General features: G+C 40.3%; 1 protein-coding gene across 2 annotated transcripts in view; it reads left to right on the forward strand.

The window, feature by feature from the left end:
* Positions 1-26,683, forward strand: part of VWA3B (von Willebrand factor A domain containing 3B) — a 101,374-nt gene that overhangs the window by 1,506 nt on the left and 73,185 nt on the right. For both annotated transcript variants that reach the window (XM_081946770.1, XM_081946771.1), the window contains exons 2-8: positions 12,624-12,697; positions 14,288-14,512; positions 14,733-14,827; positions 15,984-16,234; positions 16,730-16,889; positions 19,837-20,006; positions 24,820-24,932. In XM_081946770.1, the coding sequence (XP_081802896.1) occupies positions 12,628-12,697; positions 14,288-14,512; positions 14,733-14,827; positions 15,984-16,234; positions 16,730-16,889; positions 19,837-20,006; positions 24,820-24,932 (1,084 nt within the window). In that variant the 5' untranslated portion in view covers positions 12,624-12,627. The remainder of the gene's footprint in view (positions 1-12,623; positions 12,698-14,287; positions 14,513-14,732; positions 14,828-15,983; positions 16,235-16,729; positions 16,890-19,836; positions 20,007-24,819; positions 24,933-26,683) is intronic.

Raw genomic sequence — 26,683 nt, forward strand, 5'->3', positions numbered from 1 at the left:
GGCTTTATAGGAGCCTGGGGAGGGCGAAAAGAGCCTCCCCCGCCCCCCCGGAGGCTTCAGGGACCATCCCTGAAGCCTTCGGAGCCCTTAAAACCACCCTCCGAGCAAACCGGAAGTGACTTCCGGGTTGCTCGGAGGGTCGTTTTAAGCGTTCCGAAGGCTTCAGGGACCGTCCGAGACTTCCCTGATGCCTTCGGAGCGCTTAAAACGACCCTCCGAGCAACCCGGAAGTCACTTGGTCCCTGAAGCCTCCGGGGGGGCGGGGGAGGCTCTTTTCGCCCTCCCCAGGCTCCTATAAAGCCCCTGGAGCCTGGGGAGGGCAAAAAAAATGTAAAAATGGGGGGGGTGTCGCGTGTTGTGCGCGCATGCGCACTGGGGGGGTCGCGTGTTGCATTATGGGTGCGGCACGCCCGCACTCGACCCCCCTGTGCTCCCCCCACTTGTGGCACGCGAGCCAAAAAAGGTTCGCCATCACTGACCTAGGCCCATGCCATGTAGGGCTTTAAAGATGACCACCAACACCTTGAATTGCACCCGTGAGCAGACGGGTAACCAAAGCAGCTGGTGGTGTTACAGGGACCATTCATGAGGCTCCCAAAGCTGCCTGTGCCACCACACTCTGCACCAGCTGCAGCCTCCGAATGTAGCCTTAACTGTCACAGAATCAACCAGATGTATATACGAAGTTCAGCAGCATGGTAAAAAGTAGGCTGCCCTTTTCCATTGCCCCTATTCATCACATATGAAGAAGGTAGAGCAGGACTTGCACCCAGGACTACTTCAAGACATCTTAATATCTGAGCCAGATGTTGATATCCCAGAAAATAAAAAAAGAAGGACAAACCTGAAATGGGAGCAAATCTGAAAGAGGCTCCAAAGGATAAGCAAATGTAATAGTTTATGTTTATAACTTCACAACAGAAAAAATGAGCAAAACTAAGAAAAAACTTTACAGAAGCATTTTTAAAAATAAAAGTATCTAAAATCAATTAGAATACGCAAAATTACTCTTTAAAAGATCATTCAAATTTCCATATTTTTCACATGAATATGAAAGTATGCATTAGGTGGTACCATTAAAAGTTAAAATGATCAAAATAAAGGACCACAGTGAACTTTTGAAACATAAATCTAAAGGACAGCTTTCTTAAACAAAGGACTGTCCTTTATAATGAAAAATACATGGCCACTATACTTCTAATGACACATGAAGGGAAGTACACACAAACATTGTATTCTTTGTTATAGTTCAAAATCAGGGGTTTTAGTCTGTTTAATGTAACAAAGGGTTGATCAAGGGTTCAAACTTCCTGTTCAAATTCATTCAGAACCTTTTGGCAAGAGAGAAAAAAGAAAGTTCCAATGTTTCTCTCACTTTTTGCCATTTGTACAATGCTTTGCTTTAGTGTGAAGACCAGGGAATGTGATGTGCTAAACAACTTCCATCTTCATTTCTGTTTATTCTCAAATAAGTTTTCCATGCTTAGATTTGTGCTTGCCCATAAGAATTACAGGTAGTTCTCAAGTTACGACCACAAATGAGCCCAACATTTCTGTTGCGAAGTGAGACAATTGTTAAGTGAATTTTACCCCATTTCATGACCTTTCTAGTCACAGTTGCTAAGTGACTCTTGCTTCCCCATTGCCTTTGCTTGTCAGAAAGTCTCATTTTCTGTGACGTTGTAACTTTGAACGGTCACTAAACAAACTATTGTCAATTGAGGACTACCTGTAGTCATAAATTCTATGTTTTAAGCATACTGATTGCATTAAACCATGATTTGTTTAACAGGTGTGGGGGAAAATATCCATCTGGTTCAGTAGTGGGTTACAACCGGTATGCCCCGGTACAGGTGTAATGATGCCGGCCAGGAGCACCAGGTACCGTTCCAGTCCGGTGCTCTGGAAGGCCACCCGCCTGCCCACGCTCCCTACTGATATTTGAGATTTTTGGGGCTTCCGCGCATGTGCATGGCGCGTATGGCACCTGTGCGACGCTTCGCTAAGCAGCTGGAGCATCGCGGCGGTGTTGCAGAGCATCACTGGTGGTAAGTACGCATGTGCATGTTGCGCGTGCATGCATGATGTGCGCGTTCATGTGATGGATGCCCGGCGCAGTTGCACCATACTGGTTGCACTGGGATCCGGAACCCACCACTGATCTGGTTCAGTTCCAAGCCAAGAGAAAGACATTGGAAACATGGAGGCTGATTGGAAAGAGGGTTTAATGATGAACAGAACCACCAAGCACATGGTTCTGGTGCAGCTGACTAAATGGAGTTGAGAGTGAAAGGTTTTTATACCTTCTTTAAGCTTTGCACTTGAGCTTCCTGTTCCTGTGCAAGAACATGCGTTCTATTGGCTGTTGTATGGCATATAGAGGAGTCATAGCTATAGGTTGTCTGAGCTCTCAGGTTTGGGTGAAATTTGCTGGGGGTGATGCAGTGAAGGGGCTTGTGCTCTGAAAGGGTGTTGGGTAATTCCTATTTTAGCTTAATGGCTTTTGTCCTATTTTGGCTCTTGGATGAGAGTATTTGCTTATGAATAGAGGTATCTAGATACTTGTCTTCTTTCAATAAGCTCTTTATTGCTTAAGGCTTACATCTGCTGTGGGCTATTAAGGAAGGTGGGGATTGCTTTCTGCCTCTAAAACATGTTTCTCCACTTCTCATTTAGAGAAATGTAATATTTTGCCTTTTTAAATACTCCTCAAAATTTTTCATTCTTCTAGGAGGGGGGCTTCCCACACAGGTTTCATGGATTAACCACAATTGGCTAGATTCCCAGAAAATTATTAAATGCAATATATTTTAATTTATAATCCCATGAAATCCAGATGTGGGCTGCATGTAAGACCAATGTAAAACTCAGTTCCTCAGAATCCTGTAATATTAGTATTCTAAATTATACTGAGGCACTGACGTGCGATGAGGTTTATGGTTGGTGAGGCTGGTGACGTCATCAAATTATCATCATGAAGGGAGGACTGTGACAACTTTGATCTTTGCAAGCATGCAAGCAGGATCACGGTGGCGGGGACAGCTGTGCTCCTCAGCACTAGCCTCAGATTAGCGCGAGATGCGGTCCCCTTCCTGTTGGCTCAGGAAGGAGGGGAATGGGACCACGTGTGCAGAAGGCTCCTCAGTGCCAGCCTCAGATCAGCGCGAGCCGCAGTCCCCTTCCCCTGTACACGTGGTCCCATTCCCCTCCTTCCTGAGCCAACATGAAGGGGACTACGGCTCACGCTGATCTGAGGCTGGCACTGAGGAGCCTCCTGCACACATGGTCCCATTCTCCTCCTTCCTGAGCCAACATGAAGGGGACCGCGGCTTGCACTGATCTGAGGCTGGCGCTGAGGAGCCTCCTGCACACGTGGTCCCATTCCCCTCCTTCCTGTGGCTCTTCTCCGCAGCGCAGTGGAAGGAGTTGCTGTCCCTGCCACCGTGATCCTGGGGTATTTTGTTTGCACGCGCAAGAAAGAGATGAAAGAGAAAAGGGGAGAATTTTTTTTCTTTTCATGATGAGAGCGATGAGGCTCTGCCTCCCCTGCCTCCCCTGCCTCCCCTGACTGCACGTCACTGTACTGAGGTCATCCATAGATAAGGAGGCTCTCAACTGCAGACAGTCATGCTCTGCCCAATATTTACATGGCATGACAATAAAGGTTATCCTTATCAAGATACAGCCAAATCTGTTTTAATTCATTGCTTAAATCGGTTTCTTAGTACAAGTTTTCCTCAATCTATGACTATTTGTTTAATTACTGTTCAAAGTTATGATGGTGCTAAAATGATATATAACTGATCCTTTACTTGTGCTAATTGTTGCTTGTCCAGCATCAACCCAGCATGTTGAATGACTCTAGTCAATTATGATTAGTTCTGTCTGTTCACGTGCAACAATAGCTTAGCTAGCATTGACTATTGATAAGAGATTAATTCTTGGGCTAGTGCACGGCAGACTAGCAACTCAACCCCACATAGTGGCAGTGACCTGTTAACACAACTCTTCTGGGGATTTTGCCAGAAGCATATTATTTGGTACTACCGCCAAAGAGTAAATGTTTGCATATGCTCTTTATTGTACACATATATCAATGTATTAACTACTAGTCAATCCATCAACAGCTATATTTTAAAAGGTTGTCTAGGTGACCGTTGGTGCTAGTGTTGACTATTGTGCTGTTGTGATTTGGGTCTCTGACAGAAGCCATATAATTGAAAAAGTAGAATTGAAATAAAAAGGTTGACAGGCAGAGTGATTTAGGGATTAAAAATAGGAAGTAGAAAGCCAACAAGAGTTTCTGAATTCCAATCAAAATGAATGTTCCCATTTAGGCTATTAAAACGCTCAATTTAGATATGGCATTGGAAACAAATTTCTAGGTTTGGAATGATCCGGGATACATTTCTTTTCACCCGCCTTTTGAAAACAGTATTAGTTTATATCTGTCTGTGGTAGGCATTGGGTTTCTGGTGAAGCCAAAATCCATGGCTGAAGTCTGCCGTCTCTGATATGGAGCAGATAAGAACAAAAGAGCAAGTAGAGGGTAATCATTTCTTCTGACTAAGGCATCCTAATCCGTGCCTGCAGAGCTACCTTCTGATTTCCTGTGGTTGGATTTTCAAAATATACAGTAGTCCTAAAATGTGGTTTACTAATTAGTGTTATGAAAATTCAGGGCCTTGGATTAAGCAAACTATAGCTCAGTCAACCACGACAATTAAATGATTAGGAAATTGTTTAGTTTACAAGAAGTTGGGATTTTGTTTGAATACAGATGTCTGAATGTTGAATCTGAAAGAATTCTGGACTGGGTGCCATGTGCGTGTGTGTGTGTGTGTGTACTGTATATATCTATATCAGGGGTCAGCAACTCATGGCTCTGGAGCTGCATGTGGCTCTTTCAACCCTCTGCTGACAGCTCCCTGTCACTGGTCGGTGCCACAATTTTAAGAGGAGTTTCCAGTTTGGCGGGGGCCATGGCGTGCCAGGAGGAGGCTCTATGGCAAGGGATGGGTTTTCTGGTCAGCTCCACAATTGATAGGGCTTTTGGTTAGGACAGGTAGAGGAAAAAGGACGGCACACTAGGAGGAGACACTATGGTGGGGGAACCTGACTTCCAGGTTATATATATCATATATTTGTTTTATATATGTATATAATTTGTTTTCGTAGATTTTCACGGGTGTAGGTATGCTGGTTTTGTTGTATTCGGGTCTTTTCCCGTGTAAGGTTGGGATTGTCTTTGCAACGTTTCGGCAGGATCTCACCTGCCATCTTCAAGCTGTGGGCTTAAAAAATTTAAAAATTTTTTTTAAGCCCACAGCTTGAAGATGGCAGGTGAGATCCTGCCGAAACGTTGCAAAGACAATCTCAACCTTACACAGGAAAAGACCCAAATACAACAAAACCAGCATATATATATATATATATATGTCTTTGGTTGTTCGGGTTTTCTCCCGCGTAGAATTGGAAGTATCTTCACGACGTTTCGATGAAGTCTCATTCATCATCTTCAGCTGGTGCTTCTGGCTTGGTGCTTCCGGCTTGGTGCTTCCAGGAGCAATGTGAGATCTCAGCCGGTTCCTCCTTTTAACTGCCAGTGGGGGTTTGTGCTGATTGGGTGGGAGCTTGGCTGCATTCTGATTGGGTGGAGGTGTATTCTGATTGGTAGGGGGCTTGGCTGTGTTCTGATTGGATGGGAGTTTGGCTGTGCTCTGATTGGATGGGGGCGTGTTCTGTTTGGGTGGGGGCCTGGTTGTGCTTGTGTTAGTCTGAGTTGCAGAGTGATTTGAGCTGGTGAGCTGCTTTACTGTTGTTTGGCTTCGCGTTTGTGGTCGTGCCACATCTCCGTGGTGGGCATCAGTTTGCTTAATGTATGGATTTGAGGGGTTTAAAGTGGCTAATAATGCAGCTGTGGTCTGGCTTCTGGTTTGTGGTCCGGCTTCTGGTTTGTGGTCATTATCGGTGTGGGTTTGGGCTTGCTTTTTGCGTGGATGTGTGATAGTGACATCCTGTGTGGTTTTCGTGAGTGTGGGTCTGGTATCATTCTTTGTGTTAGGGACTCGTTTGTCAGTGAGGGCGGGTTTCCAAATGGCTGGAAGGCGGGAGGTATCATCTCGTTTATTCATGCTGTGTGGTCGTTTTTCTATCTCAATAGTTTCTCTGATTATTCTGTTGTTAAAGTGTTCAATTTTGGCAATAGTTCTGGTCTTTTTAAAGTCTATATCATGTCCTGTGGCTTTGAGGTGTTGGACCAGGGAAGAAGTTGGTTCCTCCTTTCTGACTGAGTTTTTGTGTTCTTCAATGCGTGCCTTTATTCTTCTGTTGGTTTGTCCGATGTATGTGGTGGGGCAGGTAGTGCATGGGATTTCATATACTCCTTGATTTTCTAACTCTATTTTGTCTTTGGGGTTTCTTAGGATGGTGGATATTTTTCGGTTTGTGTAGAATGCTGTCTTGATGTTGTGTTTGTGGAGGATCTTGCTGATTCTGTCTGTGGTGCCTTTTATGTATGGGAGGAGGGCACCACATAAAAGGCACCACAGACAGAATCAGCAAGATCCTCCACAAACACAACATCAAGACAGCATTCTACACAAACCGAAAAATATCCACCATCCTAAGAAACCCCAAAGACAAAATAGAGTTAGAAAATCAAGGAGTATATGAAATCCCATGCACTACCTGCCCCACCACATACATCGGACAAACCAACAGAAGAATAAAGGCACGCATTGAAGAACACTATATATATATATATATATATATATATATATATATATATATATATATATATATATATATATATATATATATATATATATATATATATATATATATATATATATATATATATATATATATATATATATATATATATATATATATATATATATATATAGCTGATAAAGGTGGAGAGCCTGTGGCTTAGTGGTTAATACATCTGCCTAATATGTAATACAGCCCAGGTTCAATTCCCAGTAAGGATATGGCTAGCTGATGAGAGCTATTAGTCTCCCTTTATTTATTTATCAGCACAAATGCTATATACGTGTTGTAAAGGCCTGGGTGGTGGGTGGGGCTCGTTTGTTGACTAGGGCTGGTTTCCAGATTTCTGGTAGGCGGGAGGTATCGTCACATTTATTCATGTTGTGGGGGTGTTTCTCTATTTCAATAGCTTCCATAATTACTCTCTCATTGAAGTGTTCAGTTTTAAACACATCCTGGACCCGACCAACCACTGCTTAACCAACACATACTTCATCCATAATGGACAAAGATACAAACAGATAGAAGGAGCACCCATGGGATCACCCCTCTCACCTGTCATCGCAAGCTTAAACATGGAACATTTTGAAACTAACACCTTAGATAAATCTGAACACAAACCCAAATTCTGGCTAAGATAAGTTGAGGACACTTTTGTGATTTGGCCACACGGGAAAGAAAAACTGGACAACTTCCTCACCCATCTTAACAGCCTACACCCCAAAATACAATTCACTATGGAAATAGAAGCAAACAACCAACTTCCCTTTCTGGACGTCCTAATCTACAAAAAACCAATGGCTCCCTAGGACACACCATCTACTGGAAAAAAACACACACCAACTGCTACTTAAACACACAACCCCACCACCACCCTGCACAGATCAACTCTGTAGCCAAGACCCTCATCTCCAGAACCAAACGCCTAGCCGACAAAGACCACCTGAACACTGAATTACACACTGTCACAAATGTATTAGTCTCCAACGTATTCCAAAGAAAAACAATTACCAACCTAATCCAAAGGGAGACTCCCCCCAAAATCCAAGACACAAAACAGGACAACGGCATCACCCTCCTCCCTTACATCAAAGGCACCACAGATAAAATCAGCAAAATTTTCCACAAACATAATATCAAGACAGCCTTCAACATTGACGAAAACATAGCCAACATCTTAAGAAACCCCAAAGACAAAATCCAGCTAGAAAGCCAAGGAGTCTACAAAATACCATGCAAAATTTGCCATGCAACATACATAGGACAAACAAACAGGAGAATAAATGCACACATCGCAGAACACAAGAACGCAGTAAGAAAAAAATAAAAGACTTCCTCCCTTTTCCAGCACCTTAAAGCTACAGGACATGACATTAATTTTGAAGGAACCAGGTTAATCTCCAAAACTGAACACTTCAACAAGAGAATAATTATGAAAGCTATCGAAATAGAGAAACACCCCCACAACATGAATAAACGTGATGATACCTCCTGCCTACCAGACATCTGGAAACCAGCCCTAGTCAACAATGAACCTCACCCTCTACCCAGGCTGTTACAACACGAAACAACAACAGACACCTAGCCAGCACCAATCAGCACCAATCTACCAATCATGATACAACCACATAACCAATCATTCCACTTACTGAAACAAAGCCCGCACTCCACACACCCCCACCAAGATTTATAGAAAGACGGCAGCTTCGACCATGCTTTAAGCCCAAAACCAAGCCTGAAGATGGCGAGTGAGACCTCGCCAAAATGTTGCCAAGACAATCTCAATCTTACATGGGAAAAGATCTGAATACAACAAAACCAGCATACCTACACCCATGAAAATCTACATATATATATATATATATATATATATATATATATATATATATATATATATATATATATATATATATATATATATATATATATATATATATATATAATTTTTTTAAGGAAATGATATCAACAAGATGAATTAAACCAATAATTTATATATATATATATATATATATATACACATACATACATACATACATACATACACACACACACACACACATACATACATACATACATACATACATATATATAAATTATTGGTTTAATTCATCTTGTTGATATCATTTCCTTAAAAAATTTTTTTACAACCTTATTAGATTTCAAAAAAGTGTAAAATACAAAGCATGAGAAAAAAGATTAAAAGGAAAAAAAGGGAGGGAAGCAGAGAAAAAGCAAAATTAGGGAGTGTGGAAAAAGGGAAAAGTCGGTATAATCTGTTAAAGGAAAACAATATTTGTGCAGCTAATAAATGGGTGTAAAGAATAAGGCAGTTGACCTTGACAGAAATATATGAACTCTGTTATCAAAGCAATAACATCAAAGGAAAAACATATCTCACATTCACAACAACAGAAAATATGTAGAAGAGGCTCAGGCCAACTCCCTAATTCACATGAGTATAAGAAGGAGAAAGATATACCCACAAACATACTGCCAATATTTTGTTGTTTCTTGTGGTTTGTTATAAGGGTTTTATGTACAGTAATCTCAACCACATTCCTTTTCCTGTAATTCTTCTTCCATGCAACCAACATTGATGTGGCAAATACAGATGGTTCTCAACTTACAACAGTTCGTTTTGTGACTGTTCAAAGTTATAGGCCCAGTACTCTTCAATATCTTCATCAATGATTTGGATGAGGGAATAAATGGGGAACTCATCAAATTTGCAGATGACACCAAGCTGGCAGGAATAGCCAACACTCCAGAAGATAGGCTTAAGATACAGAAGGATCTTGACAAACTTGGACATTGGGCACTATCTAATAAAATGAAATTCAATGATGAAAAGAGTAAGGTTCTACATTTAGGCAACAAAAACGAAATGCACAGGTACAGTATAGGTGGTACCTTGCTCAACAGTAGTAACTATGAAAGGGATCTTGGAGTCCTAATGGACAACCATTTAAATATGAGCCAGCAGTGTGCAGCAGCTGCCAAAAAAGCCAACACAGTTCTAGGCTGCATCAACAGAGGGATAGAATCAAGATCAAATGAAATGTTAATACCACTTTATAATGCCTTGGTAAGGCCACACTTGGAATACTGCATTCAGTTTTGGTCACCATGTCGTAGAAAAGATATGGAGACTCTAGAAAGAGTTCAGAGAAGAGCAACAAAGATGATTAGGGGACTGGAGACTAAAACATATGAAGAACGATTGCAGGAACTGGGTATGTCTAGTTTAATAGAAAGAAGGACTAGGGGAGACATGATAGCAGTGTTCCAATATCTTAGGGGTTGCCACAAAGAAGAGGGAGTCAAACTATTTTCCAAGGCACCTGAGGGTAGAACAAGAAGCAATGGGTGGAAACTAATCAAAGAGAGAAGCAACTTAGAACTGAGGAGAAACTTCCTGACAGCTAGAACAATTAATCAGTGGAACAGCTTGCCTCTAGAAGTTGTGAATGCCCCAACACTGGAAGTCTTTAAGAAGATGTTGGATAGCCATTTGTCTGAAATGGTATAGAGTTTCCTACCTAGGCAGGGGGTTGGACTAGAAGACCTCCAAGGTCCCTTCCAACTCTGCTATTGTATTATTATATCGTGACTTACGACCATTTTTCACACTTTACAACCATTACAGTATCCACTTAGTCATGTGATCAAAATTCAGATATATGGCAACTGACTCATATTTATGATGGTTGCGGTCTTCCTGGATCATGTGATCATCTTTTACAACCTTCTGACGGGCGAAGGCAATCAGGAATCCAGATTCACTTAACGACTGTGGCACGTTCCTATTTGAACAAGTGCAGTGATTCACAACAACTGTGGCAAGAAAGGTCATAAAATGGGGCAAAACTCACTTAACAAATGTCTCACTCAGCAACAAATTTTGGGCTCAGTTGTGGTCATAAATAGAAGTCTACCTCTACTAGCTTATATTAACTATTCATTACTTTATTAGGGCAGAATGTGTGCTTGGCATGTAAAAGGCACACAACTAACTTTCTGCATGCAAATTTGCATCTGAGATACTTAAAATCACTGCCATCTACAGTGAACTAACTTGGTCATCAATCGGAGCTAGCATCTCAAATTGTATATGTTATGTATTAAGTATTTTTAAAGTGTCTCCCTAAACATTTACTGCCTCTGTGGGCAGTATGAGATTTTATTATTATTTTTATACCTTTCAAATCTACAAACTATATAAGAGATTGCTTATCCGATTGATTTGATCGTTCCTTTTCAAGCATATATATAGCTAAATAAGCCTTTCCTAACTTAGTGCTTTCCAAATATGATGGATTTCAATTCCTAATATTCTCAAACAGGAAATACTGATTAAGATATCTATGCTATCTGTAGGAGATAACCATTTGCTGCATTTGATAGGGTAGCATGTGTCTAGTCCAGAGGTCTTCAAACTTGGCAACTTTAAGACTTGTGGGACTTCAACTCCCAGAATTCTGGGAGTATGGAAGTTCCAAAGTCTTAAAGTTGCCAAGTTTCGGGACCCCTGGTCTAGTCCTTTCTTTTGAAGATTATCGGCTGATGGGAACTAGGAAATTAGTCTTTTCTGTGGCAGTCCCTGCCCTACAGAAAACATTTCCCCTGAACTTCTACAGATCTCTACCCTCCTTACCTTCCATAAGGCCTGACCCCCCCCCCCCAAGTGCTGGGATAAGATGAAGTGACTACACATTGGAAGCTTGACTTGGTAACTTTTAATAGTTTTAATATGGTTTTTTTTTTGACATTTTAATTTTTGATTGGGAACTGTCCAGAGATTGTTATAAGAAAGATGGTAAAATAATAATAAATAATTAAATTAAAATAATAAATAATAAATGAAATTAAAATTAAATTAAGTTGATGAAAGGGATGGAAGTTGATGAAGTTGACTTTCCAGAATTGTGAGCCCATGATAGGATAATCCTTATTTTATTTTTTTGTAAAAAAAATTTTTAAACAGACATAGACAAACAAGACATAAAACATAAAACCATCTTTCATTATATACAGTGTGTCGATTTGTCCTTTCCATAGTCATCACTTGCAATTTATATAAAGTCACGTGTTATTCCTTCATTTTCAACGAGCTATACTTAATATTGGGATCATTTATATTATAACAATTCATTGCATCATCTTCAATCTATCCAATTAATAATATATCTTTATATTATATTCAATGTCATTCTATTATTCTTGTATTGATAACATTCTCTAGTAACTTTCATTTCCATGTTTTTTTTTAATCTAACCATTGATAAAATAAATCCCATCTCTTATAAAATTGTTTCTTTTCTTGTTCTCTAATTTCAAAGGTGAATTTACTCATTTCAGCACATTCCATTGTTAGGATAATCCTTATTTTAGAAAACTGGCCTAGGATGTGGACTTTAAATTTAAGCAATTTAATATTGGTGCTATAGGCAGCCGAAACCATTTAACCTTCACAAGAAGTGGACCTAATTCTATCTCCTTAAAATCGGGCCAAAAAGGCAGGCAATGTGATTAGCACAGAACAGATATAATCCAAGTGTTTACCTTCTACTTAAACAATCTTGTGGCATTTTAAAGACTATTAAAATTCATTACAGCATAAACTTTGATGGCCTGCAAAAGCAGATTATAATTTGTGAAAGATGATGGCATCATAAATTTGTTAGATTTGAGGGAATCTTTCCATTTATTGTTGAGAAAGTCTTTCAACTTATTGTTATAGAAATAATTAGATATATAAATATTTTTTATATTTAAGTTTAAGTTTGCTGAGACAGCCTTGAATGAATGTAACCAATATAATTTATATTTGTTTTTATTGCTGATTTAAGAGGAATGGAAGCACAAACAAACTGTGTCCTTGGAATGACTGGCAACATGAGTAAACAGCTTGCTTGGAGTAAACGTGAGTATCTATTAAATGCTTACTTTTGAAATTCCTACTAGACATGTCTAGTATCTCTTGACAAGATACAAAACAGCATTATATTGTAGTGTGTTATGGCAATGGTGTAGCAAAGAAATTATTTTTTATTCAGGATGCAGGTTTGGATATCCATGAAAATAACAAGTAACAGTACAGTAGGACTATTTCTCTTCCTGGATTATATCCTTGGCAGAATTACTCATTCATTCACTCTAACAGGAGGACCAAAGAATTATCTTTGGCAACCCTTCAGGGATAATAAAGATTAAGCTTCTCACTAGTTCTTCCATCCTCCCTGCTCTGGTAAGCAGGCCACTTGCAGGAGTTCCCAGCTGATCTTGCTTTTTCTTTCTCTTTTTCTCTTTTTCTCTTCTCCTTCTCCTTTTTCTTTCTCTGATAGAGTGCCTTGGCCTCTGAAGGCTCAGGGAGCCCTTTGCTATTTCTGTAAACATTGGAAGAACTTTTAGTTGTTTAGGAGCATTGTTCCCAAGGCTTGGCTTTTTGAACAAATGGCTTTACCACAAGGAAAGCAACCAGTCATGCGGTCTACTCACCCCAAGGACTATCCTCAATGACTATTTAGTTGGTTTATGGCAGACATTTCTTATTCTGCTTTGCTAAAGTTGGTGAGATTTTCCTTAGTTTATCTCAGGAGGTAAGGGACCAAGAGCTCAGAACAACACAGAAGAAAACTGCATTTTCCTCTTCCTTCTTAATCAAGGCAATCACTCTCCATCTGGATTTTTACCATAGGTAAGAGATGTAGTGCTTGCCAAGCCCTCCCCAAGATCACTTGCCTACATAGCATCCCAGAAAGGTCCTCCCTGTAAAGAACCTAGAGATATCAGTAGAAGTCTTCCTTGGAATTTGTACTCTTTTACCTGTGAAGGTCTAAGCATAAAACCAACACATGCAGTCTGTTGAAATAGAGGAGAACATTATTTGTTCTTGCACTGTTTTTGCAGGTTGACTGCAGGTTCAAATTTGCGTAAAAATGTCAACACTTTGCAATACTTATGTTGGAGAAATGAAGCAATCATAGTGGTTGGATGTTCTGGGACCATGATGGCGAACCTATGGCACGCATGCCACATGTGGCACGCAGAGCCCTGTCTGTGGGCATGCCAGCTCAGTTTCCCCTGCGCATGCACACAGACCAGCTGATTTTCAGGTCTCTGCCGTGCAGGCATGGGGGGCGGGATGTACATGGGGGAGCCACATGCACAGGTGTGGGATTTGTGTGTGCATGCGATGGGGGAAGGGGGCACACAGGAGGATTGTGCATGCATGTGGAAGGGAAGTGCACACATAAGGGGGGTCACATGCACATGCACAGGGGGTGGGGGGCACGCATTGCATTATGGGGGTGCGTGTGCTCGCTTTCGGCACTCTGTGGTCAAAAAGCTTAGCCATCACTGTTCTAGGTTCTATAGTGTGTTACAGGGATATTATTATTTTTAGTAGTGAGCAATTTGTTTATTTATGATAGCTTTTAAAAAAGAAAAGACAATAGGGAAGAAAGGGGACATCTAAATAATTTTGCTTTAGTAAGTTTATTTCCCTTTACAGAGGTTGCTGTTAATGGAAAGACTAAAAAGGAGCACAAAACATCTCAGTCACTTGTTGCTTTTAAGAATGCCCTGGAAGCAAAAGAAAGGACAAATGATGTCCGGTTGGACTTGGATGCACAAACTCTCATTTCCTCTGCTAAATGGCTTCAACTTTATGGACTCAAGAAGAACAAGATGACTTTTTCTCAGATTTTTTCCCAAATTGGATTCCAGCACAAAGAAGGTATTCCTAAAATCTGACCGTGCAAAGAGATCTCTATTGTGTGACAATCTGTTGCTTCTTTTGTTGTTTGGATGTCCCTTTTGTTAATAAACAGCCACATGTGTATGAGTTGGTAGCCTTGTCTTAGTAGGAGTTACTACTTCATGAACATGCGAGAGACAGCAATGAAGAAAGAATGCACACGATGTAAGTTACACATGAACAACACTTTCTATTGCAGACTATGTCTCCGTCTTGGGGAAAATTGTGGCTTCACGATATGCAGATGGTCTGTATCACCAGTACAGGGCTGTATCTGATGGCAAGCTCTATAATGTAAGTGTGATATATTTATATTTTATTGGAGTAACTAATTTCTTTCTTTTTTGAAGGAGAATGTGCAGCAGATAAAATGGCCTTGTGTCTAGCATGTTTGCTGCTTGCACACATCTGAGGAATCTTTAAATAATGGAGTTGTAAAAGGCCTCTCTTAAAGCAGGGAGTCAATTCTAAGGCATCAGAGCAAGGTGCAGCTTTCCAAAATTCCCCCAAATTTCTTAGTTCCCCCCAAAACCTGTCCAATTTTTGGATAAGAGATGTCAGATGTTTATTTATCAAACATATTTCTATACTAGCACAGTTCAGATAAATCTTATTTGTACTGTGTTGATGATACTATCTGGATAGCTAAAAGTGCAAAGGATCTGCAAGCTCTAATAATAAAAGTTCAGGACTAAAGTGAAAAAAAATGGAGCTAAAATTATAAGGAAGATGACACTAATGACACGGGTTGAACAACCAGCCTTAGCATTGATAATGAAGATAGCAAAGTGATGGATAGCTTCTGCTTTTTAGGATCAACCATCAGTAGCAAAGAGACAAGCAGTGAAGAAATACACTACAGACCAGCAATTGGTAAAGCAGCCATGAAGGCCTTAGAATAGATATTCAAATGGCATGACTTACAAAGATCAGAATTCCCAGTGCCAAGAGCCCAATTGTATGGGGACTCCTGCATTTTGAACCAATTACACTTTCCATATATTATTTACTGACAGTCCCATGTACAAATACATTACATTAATCTAGATGGGTGGTGCTAAGGGCATGAATTACTATTGCCAATTCCTCTTTGGCAACATTCTGACCAGCATTAGTTAGATCCTGTGTACAATTATTCAGCAGATAATAGTGTTCCAGTATTCTTTTCTAAATCAGCAGTTCTCCTTTCAATTAAATAAATTCAAAAGATGACTGGGCTTGAAAAAATATGTCTTCAGCAAACACAGAATACAATAAGTCCATATTGAACTGTTGGGCGGGAAGTGTTGTAAGTAAGGAAGGGAGGAAGGAAGGGAGGGAAGGAGGAAGGAAGGAAGGAAAGAAAAAGAAAGAAAGAAAGAAAAAGGAAGAAAGGAGGGTTTCTACATTTATCAGGGTTTTTTTTGATCACCATCTTGAAATTTAGTATTCTCTTTTTATTTAAATACAGCTGACGGCCAAAAAGAGCCTTCTTCTTAATTTTGCAAATTGTCTAACTGGAATGATTGAACTATACCAACAGAGGATGGACTGGTTAACTTCTGAAAGTCGTCAGATTTTTGGAGTAATACAGGAACAGAATATCACAATTGTTCTGGATTTTGGAACTGCTTCTTTAAGCGAGTTCAATCTCTGCCGAGAAGCACTTTCTATGGTCTTAAAGCAGCAAGTGACCCAAATTGAGAAATTTAACTTAATCCGGTAAGTTATCTATATTTTATTACTGAGCTATGCTATTTTTTTTTTTAACCATTGCACTTCAAATGGCAACAAGCTATTTGGAAAGACATATGAAGTATAAATAACTAAGGAGAAGTATTGACATTTTTGCATGTCTTTTAAATTATTTGTGAGATGAGAAGAATTTCTTGTCCGTTAGGCGTAACAGAGGTGAGATTTACTTGTGGTAAGAAAGCGGTCCAGAAAACAAGTTGGAGTGGGGGACGGCTCCTTAGCCTCCTTCATTTGTATAGTGCTTTCTCAAAGACAGGTGTCAGAGCATGTGAATGAGCAGAACTTTGTCATTAATGTGCAACTCTGAGCGACTTATGATATGTCCTGGACATTTGTCACCCCGATCATATGTCTGTCTAGACATCAGAGAATATCCCTCTGCCTTCTGGTCTTAGGGATTCCTAGGCTTGTAAGAGGATAATGTAGCATTTCCTCCAAATATTTTAGTTACTTCCTTTGCAGGGTGGCTCAGGATCCTGTGACGTGGCAAGAGAAACCTGTTTTTGTTACAAAGGACACTATAGAAGATGCCATTGAGTGGCTCTGGAGCCTGGAAAACCTACCAGCTGTTTGTCACACTGGATCTACAGAAGCAATCTTGGAGGCACTGTTTGCTCATATGGTAATCTATTTCCAGAAGTGTTCAGCTAGGACTAAGGATACCCCACTGAGATTTAACTGCCAGTACTGCGGGAATGAATTATGAAGGGCCCAAGTACTAATAAAAGAACATGGGGTTTATTTAGAAGGAATTTCTTTCAAGTTGTTCTGCAGGCTGAAGTTTACCAATAACAGATGTACATGACAGTGTCCTGTTCTGAAGGCAGAAGTTTTCTTTCTAATTCCCCTTGGAACAAAGGGCAGAGAAATATTTCCATGACACCAAAGAGCTTTGAAATATATAACCTTGGTTGGAATGATTCCTTTTGGTATATTAGGTGGAAATATACATGAACATTTTCCTGTGCATGCAGCCTTTCATGGGAACATCAATTTTTCTTGAAAGTCTAATTAAATATAGAGTGATACTTAGAAGTTGGTGAAATCACCTAAATGTTCCATATTTAATTAGGTTCTCTTTATGTTGTTTTAGGAATTGTGGGGAGAACAGATCATGTTTTAGATCATATTTATGCCGAAATATTGAAAGTGCAATAGGGTTCACAAACTTTTTAGTTTCCTCTTTTGGCTTGCCAAACGAAGGCACAATAGTTGTCTTCTTCTTTTTTTAAAAAAAAAAAGCCACACTGTACTGGCTTGTTCGGAAACAATTAATTAGAAATTTCCCAACTAATTGTTCATATTGTATAGAAAAGTGTGAGTCTGCCACACAGTATATCCATTCAAAATATTGAATGCTGATCATGCCTTAGTAAATGAAGATATGATCATTTGAAGGTAGTCATGTACATCTGAAGCAGACATCTCTGAACTGTATTTGTTAAGACATAAATCTTTTATAATGTATATCCTAGTAAACTATAGCAGCCTTCTTTCCTGTTAAGCATGGAGGCTACAGATTCAGCACTGGTAGGGTTAATGAATTTTAATTCATTGAACACTGGCATCATTCCTAAGCACAATGAAGCCAAAATCAGAAAGCATGCACTGTAAGGTCATGATGCAAGTATGTGTTTGAGTCATAACATTGCATACAAGTACGCAAGGGCTGGTTTTGCATCACAGCATTGTGACACATGTTTTCTTACTTACCCCACTTTGCCCTTCTGTGGATGTGTAGACCATAAATTGCTGACACACACACACAAAAATCAGGACTTACATTAAAGCCGAGGATCACACAAAACTATATTACAGACAGGGAGATGTACTCTATTTGTGGAGACTATTTCCAACCTCAAAAAGGAAATAGCTTTCTGTACTTCTGCTACAGAAATATAAACACAGCAAGTCTAGATATTGTAAATCATTCTGGTAACACAGAATAAGGGAGAAATTTTAACAGTTCCCCTTTCTGGAAAATGGAAGCTTTCTTTCTTTATTAAATTCATCAGGTCATCCAACTTCAATGTGACCTTGATGACACACAATATGAAAACAATTAAAAACAAACAAACCACAAAACAACAGGCATCTGGGGGGAAACATACTTTAAAAAGAGCCATATTACATGATTCCTCTGATATAAGCAGTGGACTCCACATCAATGAAAATGGTTTCTGAGATAGAACATGGATAAATTATCGCTGTGTTTAAAGCTTAGATCCCAGTCACTCTTGCAAAACGTGTTGTTATGAATGTGCAACTTTATAGGCATAGCATTCAATTCCTGCATTGTCTGTGGTGATGGAATTTGTCACCAAACTCTTCTAGAGGGTACCAAATTGAGGAAATGGAATAAGAAATAACTATTTTTATTTTTATTTGTTTTAACAGAAACTATTACTTTTATTTAAAAACAGGTGATAAAACATCAGTAGTGGTGCTTTGTAAAGTGACTAAAGTCACCTTCTGAAGTTGCCACTTGAGCAATGAAACAGATGCAGCCCCCCAAAACCCAGAAAAACCACTTCAAGCCCCTTTGCAGACCTCCATAGATGCCCATAACCACTTTCACTAGGACTTCTGCTGAGGGCTTGGAAAACTCAGAGTGTCTACCTTGATGCTTCAAACAGTGGCTTCAAGGGAAATCTTTCAGTTGCTTGGTAAAATTTATCTCCAAATGATTTGTGCAGTTCTTGTGTGTAATATAGATGTCGTGCAGGTATCAGAGGCTCTTAATTTGTGCAATCGAATCTAGCCACTCCTAGGTTAATCCTAATTCTTTCAGGTGATAAAACTGCTCACATCAGAGGTAACATGGCCATAGAATAGTCATTCTTCATCCTTGTCCTCGTAAACTGATATTAGCTATCAATAAACAGTTTGTTCTTAAGCCTGTTTCTTCCTGAAAATAGATGTCCTGGGAATGTATAGTTTCAGGACACAATTCACTAGTTAACTGAATTCAGAATACAGGAAACCATTTTTTAAATGTTTATTACATAGTTTTAACATGTAGTAATTCAGTCCAGTGAGCCCTTACCTGCACCTTGCTGTATAGTATGCCCAGCCCTCCCAATAATACTCCCTTCAAGAAAATGTATTCTAAAACTGTAAATGGAGTTCTGCCACAAGACAATCCAGATATTTCAGTTAGAACTAAATACTACATCAAATAATGATGCACTAGAATCCCATTCCTTAACTCTATACCCTTTCTTTTTTCCCCATTTTTAAAAGAAAATTGTGATAAATTTATCAGGGCACCCAACTTAATTGTGACCTTGATGACACACAAGGATGACATTTGACACTATTTAAAATGTGTACTGTACAAGTCCACATATGAATTGAGCATGAAGGTCCATATTGTTAATGTGAAGACCTCTGTATATCTTACCTTTTGCTGATTATTCTGCATGCCGTTGGCCCTTCTATCATTTTAGCAATGTTGTCAATCAAAAATAGAATGGAGGTATAGCTCTGCTATTCATATAGAGCATGTTGTGCAGACCTTTGACCTAAGGGTCTGTAACTGTTTTTGTTGAATGACTTGTGCACTTCAGACAGAAGCTGTATACTATTTTGTCGTGGGTGATATACCAGAATGCGCAAAGCACTTGCTCAGACAGAAGATCTCAAGAAGTCTATGTCCAATCCATACCATATCTTTCAACGCTAGAGAAGAAGAAACAGTTGATTTCTTAAAGGATCTGAGTCAGCTAACCACTGGCAGGTATGAAGTAAATGGGATGTCTAACATTGTCAGCTCTATAAATCCCAATTATAAGATGTCCCTCTGTAGTTGCTTACACTGATGCTTTCTGGGTAGATTAAAGCACATTTTTCATGTTATTTTGGGATGATGAGAGCTATAGTCCAACATATCTCCATGGTGGAAAAAGCTGGAATGTACAAATCCTGTAGCACTCATTTCTCCTATCTTAGTTGACTGATTGACTAAGTCCAGCCATAAACTAGCCATAGCGTGATGACTCAGGGCGTGGCAAGAAAGCAACACAGCCAGAGAACAGGTCTAACTGCCCTTTATTGCTCCAACTTTGCCCCAAGCATCCCCATGTTTACTACAAGTTCTGGAGCAAAGCTCTCATATGCACCTTTCAACAGCCTCTGGCTGCGAGTAGTCCAGTAAGCAAAGTGAACAAAGCAGTAACCAGGGCCAGCAGTCCAGTAAGCAAGGTTAGCAAAATAGTAACTAGAGCAAGACGTTTAGTAAAGCAGGCTAACCGGGTAAGCCCCACAAGACTGAGCACAGTAATCTCCAGGCATCGGCAAGTGCACACCAGGCTCCACAGACCCAATGCTTGTTCCCGACAAATGCCCCTCCCACTGGCATCTCCTGACATCTCAGTCCCCATTTTCCTCCTTAGCCAACAAAGCCGCCCCCCCCCCAATTTCTGTCGGCTCAGCTTCCAGCTCGTCTTCCCCCCCAGATTCAGGATCCAACAGGGGCATTACATTTAGATAAAAAATAATTATGGCAAAGAATGGCTTGGTAGAAATAAATAAATAAATAAATAAATAATAAATAAATAAATAAATAAATAAATAAATAAATAAATAAATAAATAAATAAATAAATAATAATAATAAATAAATAAATAAATAAAATAAAATAAAATAAATAAATAATAAATAAATAAATAAAATAAATAAATGTAACAATGATGAAGGCTGAACCTTTAGTTAGCTTTTTATTGAAGCAATAACTAAATATATTTGAATAATCAAAAGGTTTTTATAGGCCTGGTGTTCCGAGGACATATGAATGTAACTTTGGACACTGTACTATAAAAAAACCTAGAAAGGCATATTTTAAAATAACTATGCATAAACACATATAAACACATACCGTATTTTTCAGAGTATAAGATGCACCTTTTCCCCCAAAAAAGAGGATGAAAATCTGGGTGCGTCTTATACACTGAATACAGCACTTTTGGCCTCCCAGAACCCCACTGTTTGATCGGGTAGTGGAAAGGCACACTCAGGCTTAGGCAACAACAGCTCTTTATTGTAACAGAATAACTATGTACAATCCAGCGAAGGCTCAGTCTGGCAGCAGCCCTTTTATAGGGAGCTGTCAGACCCTTCGACCAATGAGATTGAATCTCTGTTCCCACCGGAACAGAGGACCTTGGTGGAAACCATTATAACAGTTGCTAATATCTAACACCCCTCCCCTCTTTGATGGAATCAACCGACTGATGACGTAGTCACACAGATAGGTGGGCTTTTTGGTAGCTCTGCCAGACCTGTGCAGTTCAGTCGGGGGGTGTTTTTCTGACAGGTCGGATGGACCAGTTGGCTCTGCAGCTTCGCCTGGTGGAAGCTTCTGGAATCTTTCACAGGTCGTGCCTGGAGCTTCTAGAGCTGGTTCGCTTGGAGCTCGCTGCAGGCCTGCAACACAAGTAGAGAAGTATCCTGGTGTCTTCGGGTTTGAGTTGGCTGTGGAAGGAGTGACTTTGTGCTCCTTTTGGGTAGGGCTTTGGCTAACTTGTGCAGGAGTTACCTCTGGCTGCCTAAGAGTGGAGTTGGAGACGCGGCCATGGAGTTGGTCAATGTTCCTTCTCCAATTCCGACTGTCCTTCAGCTCTACAAGATAAGAACGAGGCCCAGTGATGCCTATCACTGTGGCAGGAATCCACAGAGTTCCCCTGGTGTAGTGGGCTATGCTAAATGTCCCCTATGCCAAAATTCCGAATTTTGCTTATGGAGTCTGGGGGCGATGCGGCAGAATAGTTTGGGGGTAGCCGGGACCTTAGCTGGCGACCCATGAGAAGCTCGGAGGGGCTTCTCCCCATAGTAGCGCTTGGCGTGATGTGTTGAATTAGAAGATAATGATCAACCCATGTTTGCCAATCTCTCGGGCCCATCCTGGATAGGGCCTCTTTTGCAGATTTCACCATTCTCTCCGCCTGACCATTGGAGGCCGGATGGAATTGCATGACCAGGGCATGTCTGATTCTTTGTGCTGCTAAGTAGCTCTCGAATTGCATGGCTGTGAATTGGGGCCCATTGTCAGAGACCAGGACATCGGGCAGGCTATGTGTGGAGAAAAGTCTCCATAGTACCTTGATGACTGCTTCTGCCCTAGTGGAGGTTATGAGGACTACCTCTAGCCATTTTGAGTAGGTGTCCACAACTACTAAGAATGTCTGGCCATGAACTGGGCCAGCAAAATCTATGTGCACCCTAGACCATGGTGCTTGAGGTCACTCCCACTCCTTAGCGGGAGCCTCTGGGGGAGCTGGTCTGGACTCCTGGCATGGTGTGCAGTTAGCCACCCATTCTTTGATCTCCCTGTCCATGTTAGGCCACCACACTTAACTCCTAGCCAAAGACTTCATCCTGACAATTCCAGGATGCCCTACGTGTAAAGCCTCTAATACTGCAATGCACAGTTTGGGTGGAACAACGCCCCCACAGCAAACATCCATTAATAACAGACAATTCATCTCTTTTACAATAGTGCATTTTGAAATCAGACCCAACAGGCCCCTTGGACCACCCCCTCCACACCCAGTTCAAAACCTGTTTGATAATGGAGTCTCTTGCAGAGTGGCAGGCAATGTCACTAGATGAAGCAGGACCAGTCTCTAAGCAGTCAATAAGAAGGACTGGTGCCTCGGGGGTAGGGTCTGTAAGTAGTTCTGGCAGTGGGCAGCAACTCAAAGCGTCGACATGCCCCAAGTTGAGCCTGGTCGATGGATGAGGCAATAGGTGTAGGCCACGAGGAAAATAGTCCCTCTGGTCATTTGCGGCGACAATGACACAGGAGTAGGCCGGTCCCCAGCCAGCAAGCCCAGTAGTGGTTTGTGATCCGTGATGAGTTCGAAACCACGGCCAGAGAGGTACTCATTGAACCTTTTTACACCGGCCACTGCAGCCAAAGCCTCATGGCCCAGCTGGCTGTAGTTCCGCTTGGCAGCGGACAAGGTCTTTGAGTAATAAGTAATGGGTGCCTCAGTTCCATTGAGTATGCAGTGACTGAGGACCACTCCGATGCCAAACGGGGAAGTGTTGCAAGTTAAAACAAATGGCAGGGTCTGGCTGTACCAAACCAGGAAGGTGTCTGCTGACAGTAGTTTTTTTACTGCGGCAGATGCGGCAGCTTCAGCTCTGCCCCAGGACCACTTTGCATTCTTTGCCAGAAGACGATGTAAGGGCTCAGCAACGGTAGCTTTCTGTCTAAGAAAGATGCTGTAGAAATTAAGGAGCCTGAGGAACGCCTGCAGCTTGGTCTGATTTCGAGGTGTAGGGGCATTCTGGATTGCTTTAATTTTTTTAGTGGTCGGGTGAATCCGAGAGCCATTGATGAGGTACCCTAAGAATTCAACCCTTGGTACATTAATTTGGCATTTTTCTTTCCAAAAATGGACATGCAGAGGATTTGGGAGGCCTGGAAAGTGCTTCTGGGGGCTAGGGAGGGTAAAAACGAGCAAAAAACAGGCCCGTTTTTCACAAAAACAGGAGTGTGTTTGCCCTCCCCAGCCCCCAGGTGCACTCTACAAGTCTCCCAAACCCTTTGCACACCCCACGTTTGCAAAATACAGGCCCGTTTGTCACCTCCCAACCCCCCCACGCATCTGTTTTCCCCTCCCCAGTCCCCAGGAGCACTTTGCAGGCCTCTCAAACTCTCTGCATGCCCTGTTTTTCTCAAAAAATGGAGCATGCAGAGGGTTTGGGAGGCCTGCAGAGTGCTCCTGGGAGCTGGGGAGGGGGAAAACATTTTTTTAAAATTTACCTCTTCAAAATCTTGGTGCATCTTATACTCTAGTGCGTTTTTTAGTCAAACAAAATACGGTATATAAGGGTTTAAAAACTCATATCTTATAAAGCTGTTTTGCAGGCTCCCTGTTTTCAAGGGATCCCCAGGCCTGGCTTCAGACTCACTTCTTAAAAGATCTCTGGAAGGACAGTAGTGTTGGTGCTAATAAAAAAAAAAGTGCTTGTAAATCTATAGTCTAGAGGAGAAATGAAGCAGTTGACTGAATGTGTAGTTCTACAGTTGGAATGTTTATGTCAATGAACAAGCCATAGTCCTTTAAAAAAAAATCAGAAATTGTATGTTAAATACCATGACAAATGCCCTGATTAATGTGCACATAATAAAAAAATGAATATTGCAGAAAATATTGAGTGATGGAACTTGATTTCTTGAATGACTTTTGTTTTGGCACCTTCTTCTAAATGATGTTTCAGAACAGATTTTTTAAAATTAGCTGATAAAGTCACAAGGTATCATATTGCCCATGTCTGTTTACCAGCTGCTTTGGAATTCAAATTACGTTTTTATCTTCCCAAGGAGCTTAAATTGGCATAGATTGCTCTCCATCCCCTCAATTATAAAAACTATGTGAGGTAGGCAGTGCAGGAGAAAGAAAAATCCAAGGTCATCCAGAATGACTACAACAGCAACAGTATTGTTTTATTTTTAATACTTTTCCTCCTAAAGGAGGTTATACTATGATTCCAGATATATATTTATATCCTATGATTACAAATTAATATTGTTTACACTTCAGGTTCCATGCATTTGCTGAGAGGACAGATGAAGTGCTTGTGATGGGCCCTTCACTCAATAAGAATCAGAAAGCTACCCTGAATTCAAGAAGGCTGAAAGGAAGACTCCCTTTAGGTAAAAGTAAACAAAATCAATGCTACCCATTGACCTTAAAATCTTCAAAAGCACATTTTTATTCGAGATTGCATATCAAATGTAGAAAAATAACACAACAAACCACTACAGAAAGAAAATGCCAGGGTCATAGTTGTTTAACAAGAGAAGCTTATCATGCTAGATTAGATATGAGAGTGTTTGCACATTTGAAGATGAAAAAAACAGACAGATGGCCTCTCATCTGTGGAATTCAACCTGTGCCATAATCATTAAGTGATCAAAGCAATTTAAAACTGATGTTGAAAAGTATGTGAAATAAAAGGCAAGGCTTAATATTAAATAAGAGTCTCCTAGAATTATCACCAGAAGCTATGAAAACATACGTTGTCCATCTTACTGCTTGTTCGAACTAATTCTAAAGCCATTGTATTAAACGCTATTGAAAGAGTCTCAAAAAATTTCAAGGCCACATTCTTCTGTCTTCTAGCTGCAGTTTGTCCAAGTCAGCTGCTCTGCTGAAACCAGCTTTGACACACGCCCTAGTTATATTTGCATCCAAAATTATCTAGAATTACTGGCCAGTTACTTTTCTTCAACTGTTTGGTCATGTACATTTGCAACCTACATTATTTTATGGTCATTTATTACCAAATGTGGGGAATATTGATAAGTATTATAAGCAAGGGTTGAACACACTATAAAAGTCCAAAAGTCCACCCCTCTTCTGATTCTTTAGCCATGTTCTTATATGATTAGAATTATATAAGTAGAATTCAGCTCATAACCTGGGCTTGAAAAGTCCCCTTAAGTAAAATGGGGATAGCTTGATGAGACTAAGAATGTCATGAAGTTAAGCAGGATATTTAATGGACAAATGAATCACTAGTACATTTCAAATCCAAGGAAGAATATCAAATTTTATTGAAAACTCTTGAACAGTGTAAAGCTATATTTTTTTCATAATATGAGAAACTTTGAAATGGTGCCAGTTAGCCAATTGGAGGGGATCAAGACCTCCTTCCTTCGTTACATTTATTTTTAAAAAATGTTGTAAGGGAAGCTGACAGACTGGTCGTTGCTACCTATTCAGTTAAGAAAAAAAAAATACTAAAAACTGGAAGTCCAAAAGAAGTGTTCTTGTTAATGGGAAAATGGGTCACTCCAAACTCTATGGAATTTCAGCATTTCAAGTGGAAAGTTGAAGCAAGTTCTGATGCACCACAATTGAACCCGAATAAAAAAAAAACAGAGTTGGCTCAGTTTCCTAACGTAGATGAGGGACAAGACCTGATGGAGCTAATATAGGAGTGATGCAAATGTTATCTGTGAAAATACCCTAAGAAAAACCACACAAGAGTCAAAAAGAGAGAACTGCAGAAAACACTGGGCGGGTTTCAATTAACTCAGTGCTGAAGACAAATGTCAGTGCATATCAAAATGTTTGGATTTTTTTCTAAGGCTATAAAAATGAGAGTACAAGGAAGCAAATTAAGCAGTTGGTCCTTATTCAACAGGACAGATTCTGAATGCCTTGATGCAATGTTCTTGCTATGGGCAAGTGGTAGGTACAGGTAGTCCTTGACTTAACAACATTTAGTGACCATTCAAAGTTAGAGCAGCACTGAAAAAAGTGACTTATGTTGAACTTTCACTCAACAGATACCAACTTGGCAGCATCTCCATAATCATGTGATCAAAATTTAGACACTTGGCAACTGGTTCATATTTACGGTATGACCATTGTAGGGTCCCAAGGTCATGGGTACCCC

The sequence above is a fragment of the Natrix helvetica genome (genome assembly GCF_964273705.1).
Source record: "Natrix helvetica genome assembly, chromosome: 3".
NCBI classification, from domain to species: Eukaryota; Metazoa; Chordata; class Lepidosauria; order Squamata; family Natricidae; genus Natrix; species Natrix helvetica.